The sequence below is a fragment of the Anopheles ziemanni genome, chromosome 3 (assembly GCF_943734765.1).
Source record: "Anopheles ziemanni chromosome 3, idAnoZiCoDA_A2_x.2, whole genome shotgun sequence".
NCBI lineage: Eukaryota > Metazoa > Arthropoda > Insecta > Diptera > Culicidae > Anopheles > Anopheles ziemanni.
In genome coordinates, this window is record NC_080706.1 from 89,271,899 (window position 1) to 89,295,934 (window position 24,036).

General features: G+C 46.0%; 1 protein-coding gene across 1 annotated transcript in view; it reads right to left on the reverse strand.

Moving 5' to 3' along the window:
- Positions 1 to 1,637: 1,637 nt before the first annotated feature.
- Positions 1,638 to 24,036, reverse strand: part of LOC131288270 (LIM/homeobox protein Lhx5) — a 38,111-nt gene continuing 15,712 nt past the window's right edge. The window contains exons 4-6 of the mRNA XM_058317390.1: positions 19,121 to 19,533; positions 2,111 to 2,375; positions 1,638 to 1,999 (exon numbers count right to left, since the gene is read on the reverse strand). Of these exons, the coding sequence (XP_058173373.1) occupies positions 1,638 to 1,999; positions 2,111 to 2,375; positions 19,121 to 19,533 (1,040 nt within the window). The remainder of the gene's footprint in view (positions 2,000 to 2,110; positions 2,376 to 19,120; positions 19,534 to 24,036) is intronic.

The window sequence follows — 24,036 nt, forward strand, 5'->3', positions numbered from 1 at the left end:
CTTCGATTTCAATCGATTAACTATTAGATTAATTAATTTACAGACTCTAGAACCAAAAGAGGTATTTCTTACATCGGAAAATGAAAAGTGCCAGAAAAAAAGAAAAATAGGGCACATCCACACTGACGCAGTCCGTTGCGTGTTCACTTCATTCCGGGCACACTCGAGCGCACGGTTGGGTGGATGTGAAATAATTTAATTTACCGTAACTTACTCATAAAACAAAATTACTAATAATAATTAAAAAGAACAACAATATTTCTCTTCTTTCGTGTGGCTTTATCGTTTTTTTTTTCTTTCTTCTTTTTCGATCCCTGCTTCCCGTCTCGGTTGCCGATCGCCTGAACCGTTGAATGTTGGCGCCAGGGCGTGAGTCTTAAAAATAACTAACCCTCCAGTGCATGACGTCATATTCTTCTGTGTGAAATGGATTCCTTAGTGGCCACCCATCCGGGGGTTTGGTGTGGAAAATAGAAAGGCTTTTCTCTGAGTGTCAATTGCGTTCACTAACGATTGTGCTGTTTGAACCTCTGCGGGCTGATTGCTCCGTGTTAATACTGATCGGTTATGCGTTCGTTCGGGAGGCGCATGCACGTGGAAAAACAGAAACAAAACGAACGAAACACATGGGAAACAAATAATACCCTCTGTTTTGGCTATTGTCAAACGATCTGTCGAACGCTCTGGATGCTTTTCCCCGACGGGAAAATGTTGCTGACACTCACTGTGTTTTTGTTGTTGCCTTGTTGGTTTCCGCTTCTTCTCCTTCGAACGATCGTGCAGATCATACACGGCTTACGTCATGTGCGCTCTGGATATTGTCCAATTGTCCATACCGCCCGCCACGGCGGTTTTGATTTATGTGCTCATGTTTTTTTTTCCCCCCCAATGTGTTTTTCGCCCGCCGGGACTAATAATTCGAACGAGTTCGTGTGCGCGTGAAGGAAATTTTTAATACAAATCTGTCAACGTGATCGTGCCGCGGCGCCAATGAAGGCCATTTTGGAGGGCTGGGGGCGGGGAGTGGGGAACAAAAAACCAAACCTTCCTTTCGCTCGAAGTTAGAGTTCTCCAGCAGGGAATCATATTCGTCAATAAAGAACCCAACGAAACCAGAACATAAAATGATGAAAAGGCGCCACTTGTTGTGAGTGAGTGTGTGGATATCCAATTTGGCACGCACTTTGAGGTTGGTGCGTGATCACCGATGTAAACAATTCGGTGTCAACGAAATGTCACGCGCGTTGCAAAACAAAAAAAACGAGTGTCAAACGCGCAATGGCTGCCTTCTGGGAGGCATCAATGAAGAGATGAAATGTTACGATCGTTGGAAGCAGAAGTGGAGAAAAGGAATGCCCAAATATTGCATGCTCTTTGTTCTTCGGAGATTCGGTTACGGAACGATCACGTACTTTGACACTTGAGGTCACTGCTTGAGTTACTTCTCTTGTGGTCTCCTCTTGTAGTCCGCTTGGAGTTGTACTTAAAATAAATAAAACTTCACCCTCTTGCCTGCACTAGATAACAACCGTGATAAGGTGTGCCTCCTCTGGGAGGACTCTTTACATTATTTCCCCTTCCTCCTCCTCCTCCTCCTCTTTCGTCCTTCTTCTTCCTGCTCTTCCTGCGAGTCCCACTTACCACACAAGTCCCTCGTTCTGCATGTTTTGCGACTCGGAGAAATTGCCGGACGTCAGGAACTCGACCGGGCTGCCACCGCCACCAGGCCGCGGCCCTCCGCCCAGCATCCCACCGACCCCGTCCGGTCCCCCGTGGGGTCCCTGCTGCTGCTGTTGCTGGTTGCTTCCCGGTCCGCCCGGTGGTTGCTGCCCCATGAAGCCGCCGGGTCCTCCGCCACCTGGTCCGCCACCGCCTCCACCCGGCCCACCGGGTCCGCCGCCGGGCCCACCCGGTCCCATCATGCCGGGGCCACCGTCCGGGCCCGCCATGCCGAAGTCGCCTACCATTGGGATCGGTCCCGGGTGATCCATGGGTCCTCCTGCATCGGTGAAAAGCCTGACATTAACACCGCACTGTTATTTGCAAACCGAATCGAAATTTGGGCGGGGTGTTGGGGGTGCGGAGGAAGAGTAAGGGAAATGGAACTTACCGGGTCCGCCGAAGGGCATCGGGCCAGCGCCCGGATGGCCGCCGAAGAAGGGCGCATCGTGCGGATGGAACGGAGGGCCACCGTAGCCGAAGTCGAACTTGCCGTCCGTCGCGAAGTACGGGAAGCCGGGCTCGTCGAGGCCGCCGGGCGACAGGTTCATCGGGAAGCCGCGCATCTTCCGTGCCCCGCCGAAGAACGGCCCCCGGCCCATGCTGGTGAGCTGCTTTAGCCGCCGCTCTTTCGAGCGTTTGTTCTGAAACCAAACCTGCCGAGGGCGGGAGGGCGGGCAGAAGAGGGAAGGAGAAATTAAGTTATCGCAAATTGATCGTTAAACGGCGCTCGGCTCTAGCACGCAATTTTCCCAATCTAATAATCCGGACCGTTGTGATAATCGCATTAAATACCGAAGCCAACTTGGACGGAAATTGATCGACCTGACCCGACGTGCGACGTCTCAATATCGTTTGTGGACAGCGCTTAGGAACCATATTTCACTCGCTGTTGAGGCGAACCACTCGCGAAGTTAAATTTATGTAAAGAGGCTTACATTTTGCGTCATAAATTTGTTGCACTGCTCTTGAGAGAAGTTTATGTTACATTCTTAAAGAACATACGGACAGAGAGAGAAATAGAATGCCTGTCTGAAACCTTAACAACAAGCTTAAATCCTTACATTTCTATTATTTAAAAAAAACTGTTTCAAATGTGCACTTTGCAGCAAAAACATTTAACTATATAAAGGGTAATGTTTAGAAGTTCTCTGAAAAACACCACCATATGTAAATACATCAGTTTTTAATGGAAAACGAACTCAAAAGTGAAAGAGGTTTAAAATTAGGAAAATAAATATGTTGTCTCGTGAAAGTATAAACTTGGACTATTTTAAAATTAAGTGTTATATATGAATGTAACGAATTATTATTTTTTTTCGAAATTTAGTGGATAATTGTTTGCTTTATTGAAAAGTAACCAACTGCTTTAAGTTTATCCAAATCTCGTAAGATATGTCAACTGTAACATAAAACATCAATAGTTCAATTGAGTTTTTAATCAAATAAATTCAGAAAACAAGTTCAGAACTAAACCATAAATTAAGTTTTTTTGTAAGAAAATCAAATTCCAAAACGAAAGGAATCAAGAATTGGAAATCTGTCTTACGAATAAAATTCAACTACAAAGTGTTTGATGAAATGAATTGGTGCAAAACAAGTTCGATGGGAAAAAGGTATATTCAACTCATACAAATGGGAACACAAAATATAACAAGCGTCCTAATCGTTCAAATTCTTCTCAGGTGATCTTACTTGCCGCAGTATAGCATGATCAAAAAGCATTTCAATACATTGTTATTCAGCAAAATGAATCTATGTCCGATAACACTAGATTTATGGAAGTTTCTGACGTCAAATTGACTGGTGGATGAAAAAAACGAATTCACTCTAAAGAAAAGTAAATTTTATGCTGAATATTTATGCTGAATGATACAATACCAATCTGCATGCAACATTAAATTATCACTGAACATTTTGCTGAAACTTATAACGGAAATGATAACAATAATTCACAGCTTGTAAAAAAAACCTTAAGGTATTAAATCAGTGAGTGAGTGATTTGAAACTGTAAAACCATAATCCTACAAAGGATTAGAATCTCTGTCACTTTACCTGAAAGGTTTATCAGGTGCAATACCTAAAAAATCATCAAAATATCACATTTGATCATGATTTGTTTCGATATAACTGTAAATATTTTGTAAGAAGATAGAACACAGTGTCGAAAGGTAAATTTAGTAAACTAAATTCAACTAATGGGTGGTATTTTGAGTTCCCGAACATTGTGCATGGCGACAGTACTCCGTGCCGCGTGCACAATTTACCCTTTCACCCGGCGTCCCCCGCCTTTGACGGCGGTCCTTTGTACTTGTATTTCCATATTTTCCGCAAACGACCTTCCCACCCGGCTCGGGACCGGGTACATTATCACGTCGTGACCGCGCGGGGTAAACCACTGGCCGCTTCACCAGCCACCTCGGCGATCGTGGAGGATCCCGGTTCGGTATTCGAACGAGAGGATTAGCGCGGGTTGCTTGTCAAGCAGAGAATAAAATTTACATAACAAAAAACCGTGGGTACGAGAGTCACGCGCGCGCGAGGGAAGGGAACTGGAACTAATTTTTAACGACTCCTTTTTCCGCCCGCCCGAATAATTCGGCTGGAAGAACGCACGGGCCGCGCGTGTGTGTGTGTGTGAACGATGCCGCCGGGAGGATCGCCGGGTGACCAAAGCGATCGTTTTCGTTCGTTTAGAACGGCATTTAGCCATATCGCGCGGCGCACTAAATGTCCATGGGCTGACCGATCAATAAAAAGTCTCAAAGAGTCAATAAAAATCGGGAAAATGCCTGCACGCCGTAAAGAACGCCGACCGGGGGGACAGAGCGCAACCGCTTGGCATAAACTGCCCCGGTGTCGGTGTGTGTCATCTCCGAGAAGGCACATGAGGTATGCCTCGTGTAAAGCTTCGGATAAATGTAGAAACCATCGCATGAGTTTAGTATGATAAATATAATTTGAAATCATGACAAAAAACCAATGTCACTAAGCAATGCATTTACAAACCAGATCGAGTCAACATTCAAGACTCATTTGTTTCTGCTTTTAATATTCGGCTTTTAATGGCTTTTTAATGCCAGCTATTGTCAATTATCAAACGCTTCATGAAACTTAAAGCAGAGCTTCCATGGTAACCTTAAATGTCATTTCCATGGTAACCTTAAATGTTTCATTAGCGCAACTCTCCTAAACGCTTTAAAACCCAGGTTGGTTTGATAGCTCGAATGGTCAATCCACCCGAATAAATTCATTTGTAGGTCTCGTAAAAATCAACTGTATTGTTGTTGTGTTGCGCTTTATCAACAATATTCTGTCTTATCCGATTAAAATTGATTGTATTCTAGAAAGTTTGATATCAATTAGGCGTTTAATATCATTCGTGCCGAGTGAAAAACCATCGCTCATATACCATTTTGGACGAGAAAAGCAATGTTTTTATTTCTGGTTGCGGTTAATATTCGTTTGATATGAAACCACCTGGGAGATAATATTGCTCAATATGAAAGCATTTATTAAAATTATTTTAAAGTATTCCAAACAAATCTTTGCAACTGAAAACGATTGTTTACAATGATTTCCAAAGAAACACGTTTCCACAAAATAGAGAAAACCTTCCTACATAAATTATTATCGAATTCGCCTAAAGCGACGTGAACATTGCTCAGAATCCATATATTGAGGTTTGTCCCACATCGACCCCACTGTGCACTGCACAGTGTCGTAAAGCGTCGCGCGGTGGACATCCGAAACGAAACGATCCACTCCGTAATTTTCTGACGAACCTCTCCGCCCCCCACCCAACAAAGGCACCCACTTTTCCCACTGGTTCCACCCTTGGCCACCTTTTTTCCCATTCGGCGTGTAGAAGTAGCGTGAATAAAATCAATGAAATGATGACTCTTCGCCCAGTGGGAGTTGGGAGTCCGCGGACACCGCCACCCGAGCCGGGCAGGAAACGGGAGGGAGGGGTTGGAGGGAGGCCTGGGGGACATGTTTAACGACGCGTTTTTATCCGCCGGCAAAGGCTGCGGCATTTTTCAGACAACACCACTAAAAACCCCCTTTGGGCCTTTGGCCGTGGTGTGTTTCTTCCTACCGATGCTGCTCCCGATGCTGCTGTTGTCGATTATTATTAACATCATCGAAAACATAAGCACCCTGGAGGGAAATTGGACGTTTTCGTTACGGACTGGCCCCGGTGCGGTGCCTGGTGTTGGACATCACCCGAACGGTTTGGCGCTTTACCGCTTTCTTTCGGTCTCCAGACGGAATGAAACTGAAAGAGCGAGAGAGAGGGAAAGAGAACTCCCGCCGGAACTCTTTCATATTTCGAAAGCACCTTCCGAGATGAGTGTAGAAGAATTTTTATTTACGACCCAACTCGCTGAAAGTCGTCAGCGTCCGCGGCGGGTTCTAAACGCCAGTCCAGCATTTCCTCAACAAGCAGTTTGGCGAAAAAAGAAAAAATAAACCGAACACTTTTTAATCGTTTTCGGCGATGATTTTCATTTTCTCGTTTTTAAAAGGTTTGCGGTTTTCCGGAGACTTTGCTTCGGTGAGAAAGATTTTAAGAATAAAAAAAAACACCACCCTTCCCGCACTAAAAACCGCGGCTCCAAGAATGCCCTTAAAATTGGGGAAGGATCGAATGTTTAGTTGCTAAACGGTTCCGAGTCTCCCGATAGTGTGACTAATCGGCACCGAATGTTTCGAAAAACGGCAAAAACGATGTATAATTTTGAGAAAAACTACCACCCCATTATAAACCTGCGTCGCTGATTGAAGATTTACGATCGTCGACCAAAACTGCTGGCAAAACTTTGACGGATGCGAACTTCGAGTGGCCAAATTGGCTCCTCGATCGTTTTGGCAAAAATCATAACGTGGTTTTTTTTTAAGAAGGTTTTAAAACGTCGTCATTACGAGTATGATTTATTCTCATGTTTAATGTGAAAGTTTTTCCTAGAAATTTTTTCGAAACATTCCTAACACCAATCGCTTATATTCGAAACTGAATCGTATTTTTGTTGAACGCTTCTGTAGAGTTCCTTAGAAGTTTTACCGATTGCAAAGCTTATGCCTTGATTTGTCTGATTTCCTTCAATAATATCATCATTTACCAACTTTAATGTCAAATATCTTAACTCTTTAAATGATGCTTCTAATGTTAAAACTCTCAAACGTTTTAAGTTTTAAGCAAGTCAGTTAAGACTTTTGCTGATTTGGTACAACTTTTCTGCTTTTTAACAGGTTTTTTTTCATGTCAGTAAATCTGTTAACCTTCACACTTTAGAAAACACATAATGTTACACATTGTACTCGCAATTTATCTCCCGTGCTGGGCACTAAAAAAACATTCATTGTGCACTAAAAAACAGCACGCCCCGGCCACCATCGACTTAACCGGTATGCCGTAAAAAGATCAAAGCCCTGCGGGACACATATATGAACACACACACACACACACAGTCAACTCATCCCAATTGGACACGGTACCGGACGCCGGACGACAGTCGGAGGCGCTGCGAGCACATTCGTTCGATCGTTTGTTTCGTCGAATCACACGATGTTTGACATCGCAACGTCTGGTAGGACAATGATCGGCCCTCCGGTGGGACACATTGGGGATGTGACCTCCCACTCGCTCCACCAGCCCTTGCCCGGGGGATAAACAGGGAGCCAAACAGCAACAGCAACAGCCACTGGTGGCCAAAAACATGGAACCACTGCTGTGTTCCGATGCTGAAGACCGCTTCGAGATGTACGAGACGAGCTGTTTGTTGTCTCGAATCCGCCAAAGAAGTACTGGATGAGCGATGGAGAAGAGCGGTGAACTTGGTGAGGGTCGCAGGACGCCAGAAGATGAATCGCTGGACGTTCGAAAACGGAACACAAATCGTCCCGTCATCGCGAGGTACGGTCTGCCTCCGGGAACCCTGGAGCACAACGACACAAAACAGTAAAACAGCTCTCGGACGAAACCTCCCGAACCGAAACATCGATCGAAGCAAAAGGTGCGAATGGCCGACATAGTGCCGGGAGTTACAAACATCGAGCACAGAGTTTGCTGAATTGCGCCGGTGGCCTCTTTTCCAATCTCGGGAGGGGGTCCAGTGGGTTAGTTTTTTGTTGTTGTTGTGTGTATCGCCCCGCTAGAATTGGTTACGCCGCAAGAGTCCCTAGTTCCACAGCGAGGCGCACAGGGAGCGAATGGGAGAAATGGCTAGAGGCTAAAGCAGTCCAGAGTCTGGTAGCAGAGTAAAGTCATGACTCCGTTGGTACTAACATCTGGACCCGAAGGAAAACCCACCGTCATGACCCAGCACTGCTACAGTTTTCGTAGACCGTAAGAAGCGGTACACGAACTCCCTCTACATGCGCCTTGCGAGGTCCGAGCGAACTCCTCCGATCGGATTGGATATCCGGCGAGCTTCTTAACCTCGCGTCCGGGACGCGGGATCCCAAACCCCGTCGCCATCGTGAGGTTGCAGAAACCGCGCATGATACATTCGACCGTTTGCCTGCTACCTCCTGAGGGTAGGCCTCACCCCCTCCTGGACGACGTTATCGAACGATCGATGTTACGCTTCGGACCCGGGGCTTCGCGCGCCTATACCTCATATATCTGGCCGGCGGGATCTCGGCTGCGTCGTCAGCAGTCGCACTCGCCTTCAAGCATCATGAGTTTCAACACCTTTCAATCGAATGATTGTGATTGCCTTCCAAACACTCGCTGCGCTTGCCAGAGAATGTGGATGGGAAGTCAAGAAACACAAACGACGACGCAAATATACCGATCGGTTCTGTTGATCGGTTCTGTAATGTCAAAGCAACAGCATTCGGAACAACAACAGTGGAATTAGTCTCCCGTGGAGCTTCTCTCGCTCGCGGGAAAAAGTCCGCTAATGATCTGTAAGTGGTGATGGCAAATTTCTGACACTCTCGAGAGTCCCGCGAACCCTTCAAGCGTGGGAGCCTTTCCGGGAATGGTGCAAAAAGCCGTCGCCAATTGAACTTCCTGTTCCAAACTGGCTTGAAAGTTCAGCTACTCTTCAATTAATCGCAAGGTACAAAAAGGTGTAATTAGAGAAGAGAAGGTTTCACCATTATCACACGACTTCCATCAACTGTTTTGTTGCGTACAGCGGCATGTGAATTATTATCACCAATCAATCCTCTACACGCTGAATGCTAATGGAGACATTTAAGCCCGCACTCCCGCCGGGCAATATCCGGGAGTTATGGAAGTGAGCACAAGCCTAAGACGCACCTGATTTACATCTAATTGTGCACCCGTATCCATTAGGCCACTTTTGACGTCTATTGCACCGAAAATGACAGGCACATTGTGGTTTTGCATCCTTTATTTTCCCCCCCTTTGCGGGCTAATGGCTACTAATGACTTTAATGCGATGTGTTATGAACGTTTGAAAACCGCCATAATTGTGTAAAAGATGCAAAACTATCGCGCGCTAATGTGCGAAGCGACACGATAATCAATTCAAGGGGGAAAATTTATGGGTAAGAAAGATGAACTAAGTAACGAAAAACCGGAAAATCGTTACTTTCACTGCAGCATGTTTTACATGGGGAGTAAATTTTCTTTTCAACTTATTTGTCGATCGTTTATTATGTGAGATTTTCTTAATAGATTCGGTGCATTTGAATACTGGTCACTTATTACCTTTTTTTATACGTTTTGTTTTTTACTTTTACACTGTAGATTCAATCAATAGACATGTCTGATTTCTTTGAATCAAATTTTGATAAATTATATCAATCTACAGGTTTATATGGAATAACATAGATTTGCCTTTTGTTTTGTTTCAATGTTCGATTCGAGAATAAGAAATTAAAATTATTTGTTTGACTTTACTTATCTAAGCTCTCAAATATTGGGAAGTATTTTAAAACCTAGTGCAAGCAAAAACATCCAAATAGTAAAGAACTGAAAACAGAGGGGTTTGATACGCTAAATTGTATCAATCTACAGGATAATATGGAATAATATAGATTAGACTTTTGTTTTGTTTCAATGTTTGATGAGAATAAGAAATCAAAATTATGTGTTTGACTGGACTGGTGAATCACTCAAATATTGGGAAGTATTTTAAAACCTAGTCCAAACAAAAACATCAAAATAGTAAAGAACTGAAAACAGATGGGTTTGATACTTTTTGAAAAACAACACCGTAAACTATCATATTAAAAAAAACCCTCTTAAACAGACAACACACATCTCCACAATGTTTGACCCTCGTTACGTTTCGCTGCGATACTTGTGCAGAAAAGATTTCCCTCGCGAGGCTGGCTAGCGTTCGCTAATTAATTGGAACCAAAAGAACGAAACGAAAAGAAACAGAACCCCGTTCCCGCAGGAGTTTGTTTTCTTTCCATTCCCATCACAAACATACGACGACGGCGTCGGTCTGTGCGCGGAAAAAGGAGTATACCGGAGAGGAAAATCCCACCGAACAACGGTAAGAGAACGAACAAAAAAAAAAAATGGAGCATAAACCGTTCCGCAACCTTCCCGGCGGCAAGCGCGAGATCGAACCGTACCGATCCCGAGAGCCTTCGAGGGCAGGTTCGAAGGTGCGCTCGAAGGCATAAATTCGAAAATCGACCAACCTCAACCGAACCCACAACAACTGCCGGTTCGCCGGAAAGGATCGCGGATCCGCGGGGAAGTATGAGAAAAAGTTACACCATGCCAGCCCACATTGACCCCGGGTGCTAACCTTTTTCGGTGCAGTTTCACGGCGAAGTTTAATTCTTGCCTTTCCCCCGAGCCCTTTTTCCCTGCCGGCGCTTTCTAACTGCGAAAAACGGCGATCGCCCGTGGGCTCGAACCGATCACCCCTTCGGACCATAAAATGCGCCCTAAAGAAGTGAAGAGTCCCGGGGAACGGAGTCCACCGTTTCATTCACGTTCGCCTCCCTTTCGGTTCTCCATCTCGTTCGGCAGGGAAAAGCGAACTGCACGGAATTACCACCACCGAACGGTTCTTCAGCTGCGAAAGTGTACTTTTATAGCTTTTCCGCAGCTACCAGCAGCTTTCATTCACCTTTCCCTTTGGGCGCGAGTCCGAGATTTTTCCAGCCGGAGAAAACCCTCGGTCGGTGTCCCAGTGCCCTCGGTTCACCTTGATCTGCCACCGGCGTAGGTTTTTTTTTTTGCAAAAACCGGACCCAATCGCGAACTTTTGCGAGAAGAAATGAAAATCGCCAACCGCCACCTTTTCGCAACCTTCCCGACGACGACGACGGGCGGAGGGAAGAATTATTGCCCTCAAAATCCTTGACATATTTTAGCGTCGGCAGATGGTGGAGAGGGGTGGGCGGAATTTGTGCATGTCTAATGATGATTTAAAGCCCATCTCATCTTCTTGGCGTAAAACAAAAAACTTCCCGGAACCCGCTGGAGGACTATGATGGGTTTCGGAGGGAACAACAATAACTCTGGTTGAACAAAAAAAAGTCATCCAACCAAAATATGCAACGGGAGGGGGAAAGAGACAGCTCTACGATCCTTTTCTTCTCGTTCTCCCACCCTTTCCACTACAAGTGTAAAACTCACATTATTTTGACAGCCTATAATAACGATCAATAAATTATGTGTCGTTCTCTAGGAGTAACCTTGCGCGTCAGGATCGGCAGTAGCTCCGTGGGTTTCCTTCGGCTCCGTCAGTTGTCGCCGTTGTTGATGTGTTTCTTTATTATCTCACGCCCTGCTTGCTTGCCTCCCTCCCGGACCTACGGCATCGGCTCAAAGCGTCGCACAGTTTATCTAATCAAAATCATGTTAAAACCCCACCAGAAAGAGAGACCGCCTTGGCCACTTTCAATTTCACAGTTCGCTGCCGCACGAAGAGATGAGTGGGAATTTAAATATAAATACGCACTCGGCACAAACAACGGTGTCGGTGCGTTACGCTGGTGCACCTTTCCGACGACCGATGCGACCGGTGGGTTTTTTTTGGGCCATGCAACACATCTTCCCCACACACACACAGACACAAAAGGAGACCTGGTCCCGAGGAAGCAAAAAACCCTCTAGAAACAGTGACATGTGTCGGACACGCCCTTCACGGAACGAAACCCAGCAGGATATCGCGTCATCGAGTGGCTTATCCCCGCACGGTTCCTATTTGTCTATCCCGTTTAACCCCTTTTATTTATTTCCCTTATGTGTTTTTTTTTTCGTTTCGTTTCGTTTGGTCCGCTGCCGAAGGGCGAAGGAATCCCCCCGGACGGCTCCGGGAAACGGCGATCGTTTGTAACACCTGTCAAAAACGTTAACTACGGACCGACGCTGACGTGCGCGGAAACCACGCGTGAGGCCGTCACATTTCCCACATCGTGTTCGGCTTGCCAAACTCCCCGTGTCCATCCCGCGGGATGTCCCAGATTCGGCTTATCTGCCTCAGACACACCAACACCAGTATTGGGTGTGTGTGTGGCGCGCATTCCTGATGTCAAAATTTATGACAACAAATCTGCGCCGTACGCGGTCTCAAAAGGACCGCAAGAACAAAATGTGAGTTTTATTAAGAAAAAAGGCACACCAATATACCAAATGCCTAACGAGAAGGTCACCACTATTGGCGAGGAGCAACGACAACAAACGACCCAACAAAGTGATGCGTTACATAGTTTCCGCCAGTGATGTATGGTTTTGCTAGTTTGTAGCGGTTTTTTTTACGTGCAAAGTGAAATATGTTACAACAATTTGTGGAAACTTTCACAGCCATAAATTGTTGAGTCAACCACAGGTTTTGCCTTATTTTTTGCGACTGCAGAGTTGAATATTTCAAACGTGGTAGGCTTCTTATACGTTTGCATCAATTACAAAAGGTTAATGTAAAAACCGTTGTGTGAAGTTGAACTGATCGATTTTGACATTTAGTTTTTACCTTACTTTTCCACTTTTTATGTGCAGCTAGTTTAAGATTTATTTTATTCTCTTCGTTCCTTAGCTTTGGTGTTAATGCTTTGATTTGATTCAAATAAGTTGAAAAAGAAGACTTAGACTTATAAAGCACATTTAATTTGCTATTTTTGGTAATTAATTATCTTATTCACAACGGGTTCAGATGGCTCTTACTTTTCCATCAGGATTATTTTAATTTCAATCACTAACTCTCAAAGAATAGACCTACTTATGATTTTACTTTTTCAATTGAGGTTTTAGACCGATGGAATAGAGAACTTGATGGTTTTATTTAAATCATTCTTGTTGTTGAACGAAGTTTACATCTTATTACTCCTTCAAAGTAAGATTGTGTTGACAGTATTGACGTATTGTCTTATATTTTATCATTTTAAGACAACAACATTTTGCTTTTGTATTAAAGTAATGTGTAAAATCCGATACAACATAAAATAAATTTACCATTTCTGAGACGCGTAATCGGCTCTTACTAGACATTTATAAAATTAAACAAAATGAAGCCATATGAAGTTGTGAAGATATATCGAGCTTTTCCTTTGAAAACAAACTTGAAAACAAAGGAAAAATTGTGTACCTGTATTACAATTTAAGAAAAAAATCATTTTACTCCTTTGTTTTCAAACACTACGAGGTACGGTGTTCCTTTCGACAAGCAGGGACATTAAAGCTCAGTCAAAACGTGCACCCGTCGACGAATGAAAACGTTAAGTAAAGATCCAAATACATTGATTTGATTGATTGAAGCTGGGACAACAGGGGCTGACTGCCCAAAAACGAACCAGCATCGAGTACGAAACTTGCAAAGAGCGAAAAAAGAAAAGCGTTGCTTACATAAAAGTGGAACAAACATCAGGTCACAGTGAGTGTACGACGATGGGTTGAATGAAAAATTGCTCACTCCTCGTCTCCACTCGTCGCTTTTTCTTCTGCCCGGCTTCGTTTTTACGACAAACAAAGAGTGGGCAAGAAGAAGAAGGAAAAAAAGCGGAGCCAAACCCACGATTATGATGTAAACATCTTCCATCCCGCAGCGAACTTTCCGATGGAAAGCGTGGAAGCTGCCGCCATTGCAGCGTGGAGCAACTTCTATATAATTATATCCTTCCGTGCAATCGGGGACTGCTGCTGCTGCTCCTGCTGCTGCTGCTGATGATGATGCTGCTGTTGCCCTGATGCTTCTCGCTGCGCCGCGAATCGAAGACAAGACCGGCAAGACACTCACGAACGGAGGGCGTGAACGTTGCAGGACCTGAATTGCAGCGGGCCAAAGAGGGAAAAAATGGAAAACACCACCACCCCGGGAAACAGCACAACAACAAGACAGCGAACCACGAGCGATGGCATCGCGAAACACGTTCTTCACCAACCCACCCGAGGATGCGTTGCTGCGCGCGCTTTTCTTGCTTTTCCACCTCCGAGCAACGTCCCGGTTTGGGGCGGGGAGGTTCGTCGTTTTCGACAAACTTCTTCTCCCTTTCCGGTTTTGTTTTCTTCCAGCGTATTTTTCTGTTTTCGCCTGCTTTCAATTCTATTTTATTCCCAATTTTATCCCCGCTGCCATCGGGATCCCGCATGCCCTTGAGGGCCACCTGAGCCACCGAGCGGAAGAGTGGAGAGCCAAAACCACCGTGTCCTTCATCCTCTTGCGCCGTGGGGTGGAAAACCGCCCGGCGGCAAAACTGCTTCCCCTGCTTCAGTTCAGTTTTCCTTTCCGCGCCAGATGCAACCCGGGTCTGTCTGTTCGCCTCATCGGATCGGGAAATAAATAAGATGAAAAAAGTCCTCCCGGCGAGCGAAAAATCCCTCCTCCCACGGGGGATGGGACGAACCCGCCTGCACCCGAACGGGGGGGGGTGGATCTGAGGTGCTGGGGAAAGCTCGATAGAAGTGCATTGGAGCGTGAAATTATATACGATAAGATTCTGCCCTAAACGTTTGGGGAGATGGGAAAGAAGTGCAAGGAAAAAAAGGGGAAAGAAAACGATATCGAAAAACGTGAAAATAATCGCAAGCAATCGGAAAGAATCAACGAAAGGATAGAAGAACCAACCAACAAAGGAATATAGAGAAGGCTTAAAAAAGAACTGCAAAAACAAGGTATTGCGAACGCGGAGAGGTGTTCATGTACGAACACAACGAAGAAAGAGAAGAGATAAAGTTTAAGAAAGGAGAGCAATAAGAAAAAAAGCTGATACAAAAGCTGAGACACGAAACACGATACATCAACAGAAACGCCAGAATCGCAATGAATGAACCGATGGGCAGCACACGAGTTTGTGCACACACGTACAAAATGGTGCCCTTCTGCAGTTCGCGGTTGATACAGTGGAGGAAATCAAAAAGAAAAACAAAAACAGCAAACCCGAAGAAAAAGAACCCCCAAATACAACCACCAATCGAAGCGGATGCAGTTCGGGGCAGGGAAAAACTTCACAATCGTGACTCCATGGTTGGATATAAAAAGAAAAAAGTGAAGTTATCGAAAAATAAAGCCAACACTCACGATTTGCTCACCACATTGAATGAAAACTGGTCGTGCAAGTTGTCTTCAGTTGCAAACGGTTCGAAAAAACACTTGGGAAATGTGTTTTCTCTTCGCACACATGTTTGGTTTCGAGCCTGGCGAAGCGCAAACAAACGTTCTCGTGGTGAAGCGATGGAACTCCCTGCAATGGGTGGGTGTTCGGGTCGTAAATTTCCCATTACATGACAGTTGTAAAAGTACACCTTAACATGTCCTTTGCGCACGGTCCAGTGGTGACAGTTTCGGTTCCTCGCAAGTCCTGGAAGATCAGGTTCAACCTGAAGAGTTGGTGTCCAAAAAACGCGCTTCTGAGGATGCGGCAAAAGTAGTTCTGCTACCGACTCCTTAGAAGCTGCCCAACCTTCTGCCACTTCAAAAAGAAATGCCACCGACGCCGACAGATAGACGGGAGATCCTCAACCTAACGGTTTCGGTGCCTGCGGTGACGGGAAGAGACCTCTAAGAGCCGGTGAAAATGACACTCGAGCTTCAGTAACCAAGTGCTACCTCTTTTTACCCCCGACCCAACTCTCTACCCGACTCCGGAGCGATGAAGGATCACGTTACGGTGACACTTTTGACACCCGGCCCGGGGAATAAGTCCGGGTCGCGCGAAGGAGGTGTGCCGGTTCCCGAGTATCCCTCGCTGGTCGTGTGTCACACCCGAAACGTGGCAAGTGATTTGTCATCGCTGCCACCGTACCTCGGGTTCCTTCTCTCCACCTTCTTTCTGCCTCTTTTCGCTTCGTCGACCTTTCGGACGCCGCCCGGGGAATGCACGCTGCGAGGGGCACGGTCGGCCTCTCGGTGTGGCTCTCGATTATAGAGACATTTGTCACCGGCAAAAGCTGCGGGATCGGCCGTGAGCCACCGAAACAATGCGAGGTCCAATGAAGATCCTAATCGATCCGGCGCGATACACATTCCGGTGAAAAGGGATTGCGTGGGCTTTGGAAGGTGCGCACCTTTCCTCTTCCGGTTTAAGCCGATTGGCTTAAATAAACTTAATTAAGCGATCACGTCGATCGAACCGGTGGCATGTTGTGAAACCAAATGTATACAACGAATGATAATATTGACACAACAGACTGAGACTAAAGTTATAGCCAAAGTCTATTGAATATGGCTGACGGAGGTCTTGCGCCTTTAAAAATAATCTATCTGGTTAAAACTATGTTTAGTATTCTGTTTCTATCCTATTTTTATTATTCTGTGTTTCATATCTTCTGACTTCTTCAGTCAAATTTTTCAAAGCAAATATAATAACCTTCATGAAGACTTCAATTATCAGTAACGTAATTGAACCATGAAAATATAAAAACTCATAACCTTGTTGATCGAGAATTGAGGCAGTACCTCTTGAATATGGAATCCGATATCTAATCCCTCGATATGGCTTAATATGCTTGTTCGAAAATTGAAATAGAACTGAGATAGCAAATACATATATTGTGTTCTAATATGTTTCTAGAAATGATCTCTAAGATTTTACTTTCTTCTTAGGCTAAACTCATGTGATTTTGGAAATTTCTCATCTTCTTTTATTCAGTATTCTTCAAGTATTTATGATTTCTTTTTTTTCAACTGACATAAGCCAATTCTCCGTAAATGATTCATTCGGCAGTTACCAAAACCAAAACGCCACATTCTGACACGCTCCTATTTAATTCTTGGTCGCGAGACAACCGTCGCAGATTGTTGCGATCGCTGACAACGCGATCGGAACGCGGAGTCCCAAGGTTTTCGCCCGCAAGACCGACATGATGTTTCAGCTACCGTCGACGTTGTTCCAGTTAAAATACCAATTGGACACGTACACGCCAGCCACCAGCTCGTTTTCAGCTTCTTATTGCTTTTCGGGAGGCTGTCCCAAAACAAACCCCGCTTTTGACGCTGGCGCACGTCCGGAGCTACAAGCGCTCCATTGACGACGACAGCTAGGAGGGCAATGGAGGCTGAGACAAACGAGATAATCGACCACGTGATGGACGATTTATTCCTGCCATTCCTGTCCCGGGCAACCCTCGCCCGAAAAACCGACGCCACACCGCGAAGCGAAAATGAGGTCGCTTTATGGTTTCCGACGGGTTTCGTCCGGTGTCTTCGGGGCACCCGGGAATGGATGAAATCTCGGGCCCCGGGAAAAAGCATGAATGATTTTCGTCAAATTCGTCGAACGCATCCATCCGTCCCGAGCGGGCCCAGGGACGCGTTCCGTATGCAATTTATCAAATAAATGATGATGAAAGCACCCATCCAGCATCCCCGTCGGGAACGGCCTGGACCAATTCCCCACCACCACCACCCCGGGTTTGGGGTCTCCCCTCGAGGTGGTGGTCCCCGCCATAGCGCAAAAAACATTAAATCCCAAGCAGCAGTGTTTTTTCTCCCCGTTTTCCAAACGACACAACAGTAACCGGCGTCACTGTAATGACCTTTTCGTTCGTTCGTTATGAGTTATGGTTTTCGTATGAATGCGTACCCATTTTCTACTGGCTTCTACTGCTGTTGTGCGCCATTAGTTTTTCGGGGCCCGGCTATGAAGACTCGGCGGACGAAAAACTCGCTGCCAGACACTCCAGACTTGGCTGTACTTTTTGCCCCCACCTCTCCCCTTCTCTCTCACTCTCTCAACAGCAACCGCTTTTGTCTTTAGCCACAGGTTTCTTTTACGCCCTGTTGATTCCCTTTTTTGTATTTTTGCTTCTGCGGTTACAGTACTCGTACACGAAATTAGTTTTCCTTATGCGTGTCATTGAAGTGTGTGTGTGTGTGTGTATGTTACCAGTGTCTTTTCTTAGTTTTTTCGTTACACTTAATTCGATCATAACGCCATGGTTGATCTCCCAAGCTATTGATCGTTCTACCCAAAGCTCATTTGAACAGTGGCTGACAGGAAAAGAGCGGCAGCAATTGCAATATCATTTCACTATCACAACAATCAAATGTGCTTCAAACGAGCAATTGACCCTTTTCCTTTCAGAAACCCAATCAGTCCCGGCGGGTCACAAGGCACAACAGTTGGTTCTCGAGGCTAAATTTGCCCTTTTTGCGGAAAGATTACTGTATTCGCAAAACCGAACATTGACAAAGGAACCTTTGCCAAAAACCTTTCCAATAGTTCAAAGAAAGGGAAGAATAAAAGCATCCTTTCGTCATGGTCTACTGCGTTGGGAACACTTTCATCGAACCGCCCCTACAAATCCCTGCGGGGTGTACAGGGTTTCTCTGCGCCACTTTTGTTCGTCACTGTAGCCGATGAGTTCCAATAAGGTTCAAAACAAAAAAAAGGAACACAAGAAGTGGTAGGTACCATACCCGTACACCGTACACCGTGGTAATCCACTGCGTCATCTTCATCATAATTATCATTATTCAAAAAACTTCACCAAACTAAACCGACCCGGTCAAGTGAGTCGACCAGTCAATGTGGCCAGTGTCAGTGTTGGGCGAAACTTTAAAGGTACCCCCCGAGTTTGGGCGAGAGCGGGTGAAGGCCCAATGCTCGGGCCCTTTCGAAAGCGTTCGGGACATGATTTATTACCCGGTGTTTTCCTGGGCTTTTTCTCCCCCTTGATGTCTTTTCCACTCTCAGCCCGAACAGCCTGACTCTTTACTTTTTCGATTTGGTATCGACTTTTCTTCGAGACGGGAGGTTTTAGATGTCAGGTTTAGCCTGGACCGGGAGGTTCTAGCTCTAGATGAACCTTTTTTTGAAATCCCTCCAGACTATGATAAATAGACCGGCCGGAAGGTTTTGGGAGAGAACCGAAGCGCTGGGTTCCGCTGGGGATATTGAAACGTGAGGCGCTACGGAGCGGTCATCAGGAAGATATGAAACGATGGCTTGAACTATGAACGTGGTGGGTCCGTTTTTTTTGTCTCCCCGGGATTTCGCCGAGGAGTTCCCCAAAACTTACCTGTATCACCCGCATCGGCAGTCCCGTCTCCTTGGCCAGCTGTTCCCTTATGTGTCTAGTGGGTTTTGGTGTTTGACTAAATGCGTTCTTCAGCACCTCGAGCTGTTTGGCTTTGATCGTGGTCCGGGGTCCTCTCCGCTTCGAGCCTCCGCCGTCGTCCGGGCTCTTGTTCTCCGCCTGCGAGTCCCCTCGGCAGTCCGGATCGCCGTCGAGCGAGCCCTGGTCGGAGTCGTCGTGGCCCGTCTTGCTGTCGGTGCTCATGCTCTGCACCGACAGGTCGGACGCGCCGAGCGGTCCATCGCCGTGGTGGAGTCCTGCCGCACCGGTACCACCGCCAACCAGACCGGCCAGCACGCCGGGCCTCATCTGGTCCTCCTCGTCTTCGTCTTCTGAGGCCGAACCCATGAGGGAGTCTGAAAAAGGAAAGAAAGTGGGAGAAACATCTTACCGATCAGTAAACCAGTGAACGAAGGCGAAGGACACTTTAGGACACCCGTCACGAGGGGAAAACAACAAGTGAATCGTATCCCTAAATCGATTTCCTCCCTTATTTCCCTCCCTCAACAAACTCCCTGATTCCCCGGAAAAACGAACCAAATCGTTCTTTCCCCCAAAAACGATATCAAAGCGTACGAATGTTTACCCAGTTTCCCCGTTTGCGTTGCTTTTGTCAGCGATATTTCCCTTTCCCGTCTCGTTGCTACATTTCGTATTTATTTGTGTGTTTTGTACGTTTTCCCCCAGTCTCAACGTCTTCGAGAAGGGGACATGTCAGCCGTTGCGGGTTTCCGACATCTTCCGTCCCTAGGAAAAGCGAAAGGAAAATGAACTTCCCGAAATTTTCCCCGGCCACAGAGGGCCGATGGAATCCGTTTAAAATCTCTTTATCAACAGCTCCACACACACACACACACACGCGCCGAATACAGAAAGAACACCCATCCTGGAGGGAGGAAGGATGGCAAGGTACTTGATCTGGACGCACTCCGGTTGCGAAGCGTTTTTTCTGGCAGGGGTGGGGGGGAGGGAAAACTCTCGAAGCCACTCGATCCCCCGTCGTCGGTTGAGTATTGTTGGCCGTATTGTTACAATAAATTGAGTACACGCCGTTCAAGGACTTCCCGCCGAGGACGGAACGCCTCGGGGTCGATGTGTATTCCGCTGTTTACCTTGTTTTTCTGCTGTGCTACCATACAACAACACACTCCGCGCGGGATGGCTTCAAGGCACACAGAAAACAAACACACAGAGAAGAGTCTAAAGCACCCGGGAACTCGCGCAATTTTGCTACGAGGACTAACCCGAGGCTTACGAAACCACCACGGTTGAACACCTTCTCCCGAGGGGGGGAGGTGGACCTCAAACGCCCGACGGTTAAAAACGTCCAACAACATCGTGTAAAAACAGTTGTTGTTTGCACTTGCCAACTTTTCCAAGCATTGCACCACAGTTGCAGCTGTGGAACACCGGCTTTAAGGTGAGGTTAGGGTTTCCTTCGCTGGGAACCGACGCCATCGATCCGATGCTGGTGCTACGGAGCACGAACACTCGCGTCATTCTCACAACCAGCAAGCAGGTAGACAGCAGGATTGACAATTTGCACCGCCATTTTGCAGAAGCAATAGATACGGGGATCCACGGCCCGGGTTTATTTTCCTCCGCCGATGACGTGACGTGCGAGAAACTTCCCAGACAGCACGTCCAGCGGGTGTATTGTTTTGCGACTGCTCCATCGCCTCAACCCGCTCGCTTTCGTGCCTTTTTTTTAGCTCCCGATTCATAGCTGCTGCTGTTTTTTTTTTTTGGTAGGTTTTGCGTGTGCAACGGCGTTGCGATGATACTGTCACTCGCTCTTCCTCCGCACGACGGTGATACACACCGGCATTTCAAGTCCGAATCCGAGCGGCACACCAACAACAACAAACGGCGGGGTTCCCTATCGGCTGCAATTGACAGCTCCTCTAGTATATCTACCTTCAGCTATCCTGGAGTACACACCGACGGCGGCGGCAGCACCGGCGATGGTGGCGTGGTTCAGACTTTGACAGCTGTCTAGCGAGTGCAGCTCGCACACACACACTCGCTCTCTCTGCCTCACCGCCGCCGGCCACAGGGGTCGCCTGCTGGGTCGGGCCTACACGGAAATAAAAGGGTGCACATACGCGTTCCCGAAGCCCTGGGAGTTCCCCTGTACCTACCGACCGTCTGATCCTAGCGACTCGCTATTTCTGGTAACGTTGCCTGTGTGGCGAGTTTGTATTTTTCCCCGTTTTTAACCATCGCCTACTTTAACTGACAGGTTGTGCCGTGCCGGTTCACGTCGCCGGGACCTCGCAGTATGACTGACGACTCCCGGGTATCCCCTTGCCCAGGGGTTGGTTCGATGGCAGGCGGCTTGTCTGTCAGTTGCCGGTCGGTCTGTTGTTTTGTATGTGTTTTTTTTTTGTTGTTGCTCCCACGAAGGCTTTGCTTTCGTAAGCATTTCTTACTTCCTTCTGTTTCGAAGCGCGATTGCCCAACGTGGAACACGGCAGGCGATCCTTGCTCGCAAAGGATCACGCACACCGGCCCGTACCGGGTGTCGAGGGCGAGGACCGGTGGGAAACCCTGACCCGTCATGCTCAGCGTGCACGTGAGCCTATCGTAACCCTTCCCCTACATACCATCGTTGTAGCCGTTGATGTTGTTGTTTTTGCACTTTTCCATAAGCACAAGCGTTTAAAATGTTTCGCATGCCAAACTTTAGCCCTGGGATTGACTAGATATGTTGATACTCCATAAGTTTTAGGCATCGATGCCTTGGAACAAGTGTTTAGAATGTGCTGCGGTGTTTAGTCACTAGAATTTGAATAATTTGGAGGAACTACTAAACGTAATGTCAGCGGATTCTAAACTTCCCAAACCAGATCTCGTAACACGTTATGGATATTTGGATATCTAGTACTAATGAACTAGTTTCCATTCTGTTTAGGTCAACACCATCAATATGATTCATTTGATAGCACATAGAACTATAACTAAAGGTTTAAGATATAAGAGAATGAGGTAATTTGAAACCAAAAGCTATCTCAAAGTCTAGCCAAGTTCTGTTAAACATTATAAATCTCTCGAACTCTTAAGGTACAAACAATCGAAGGCATTCATTAACTCCTAGTCCTTGTCCATTCCACCTTGTTTTAGCCGATGGAATCAATAATAAGTCACGAGGCTGTTCGGAGCTCAGCACGCTCCCCTCACCTCACCACACCCAACCACCACGAGTTCACGAGTCATTTCCCAACCCCATCATATCAGAGACTTCCTCTGCGGACGTTTCCTTGCCGGGCGCAAGGTCAGATCCGCGCACTAACCTATCGAACGAAGACTTCGCCCTCCGGATAATGTCCGCAACGGGGCCCCGAGATGATGATTGATGAGGTGGAATGGTAAAATCTTCATTTCAGCGTGGCAGACGAATTGAAAGGGAAAAAAAACCCAACTCCAGGCCAAATGTAGCGAAGAAAAAGGAACGAAACCAAACCGCCGCGAAACCTACATAACGTCTGACGTGCGTTTGTTTGACGAAGAAGGTATGCGCAGATCTCATCACATATGTCGACGGTGAGTACGTGCAAACCGATCAGCGTGATCATCAGCTACAGCTAACACAACAACACAAGCAGCTTCTGCTACCATCATCCGCTGCCGTTGGCTGAAATCGATTCCAACAGGTGTCGAAAGCAAAACCAAACAAATCGACGAGCGGCCGAAGATTAATTGCCCCGGACAGTCATCGGCAGTTGTTCACAATGGGGATTTGGGAGGCAACAGCAGCAGCAGGCTATCTATTTGTATTGTTTCGGTTTGCCCTCTGCGATGTGGTTTGTGAAGAGATCTTCATGCACTTACACAACAGTTTTCAAAAACTGTTTGTTACGATACTGTTTTTATTTTAAAGGCATAGACATTTCCCATGGACAATTGTTAAATCGATAAATAGTCTTTATCTATTTAGACTATACCTAATGTTTCCCTTTCATCCAGACCATGAATCTTTATCTACTCTGGTATAATTCCTCATCATAAAATTATTTCTGGCCTCCAATGTATTCTCACAACTATTCATCTAGAGTCTCATACTGCGGAAGTTTAAAACTATCATCTTTCTTCAAAGTAAGCTCGCTCAACCACCTTTCTAAAATCTATAAGTAAAATAATCATTTCACACCTAGAGGAGATTACTCTATCCCTTCACTTGTCCCAGAAAAGAACTCCAGAGATTTCTATTTTACATTCTCCTCTCATATTGTATCTTCTCAATCAACACATTTGACCACGGTATCTAACATGAATCATTTGAACACTAAATACTATCTATATAATAACCGTAAAAACAACAAAAAGGTACTGAACAATACGTTTTTTCACAGACAACTGTACATTTAGAGTCCCACATTAGGTAAGGTTAACATCGTCATGGTTGTTCATGTTAAGAACACTCATCTTTCCTTTCAAATTTTGAAATTTCACACCATTCGCAAATGAATTTGTAGGGAAAATATTATCCCTTCACTTGTCCTAAAAAAGAACTTCGTCAATTTCTATTTTACATTCTCTTTCCTTTGATTTGCCTTCCAATCAACCCATCCATGGGATGCATGGTATTCAACTGTAAGCTTTCAAACATTTAATTTCAACTATAAATATTCATCCACTCTTTCAGAGCTTGAAGTTGGATAAAAATTGCACACCAGTAGAAAAGAAACGTATTGGGGTTACACTATCCCTTCACTTGTCCTAGAAATTTCTATTTTACATTCTCCTACTATTTAGTGGCCCTCTAATCAATCCATCGAACAGTACGACGTCTGTACAGAATCTTAATATTACCCATAAAAAAACCGTAAAGTAAGAAGCCTCCAGTAAAGGCACGTCTT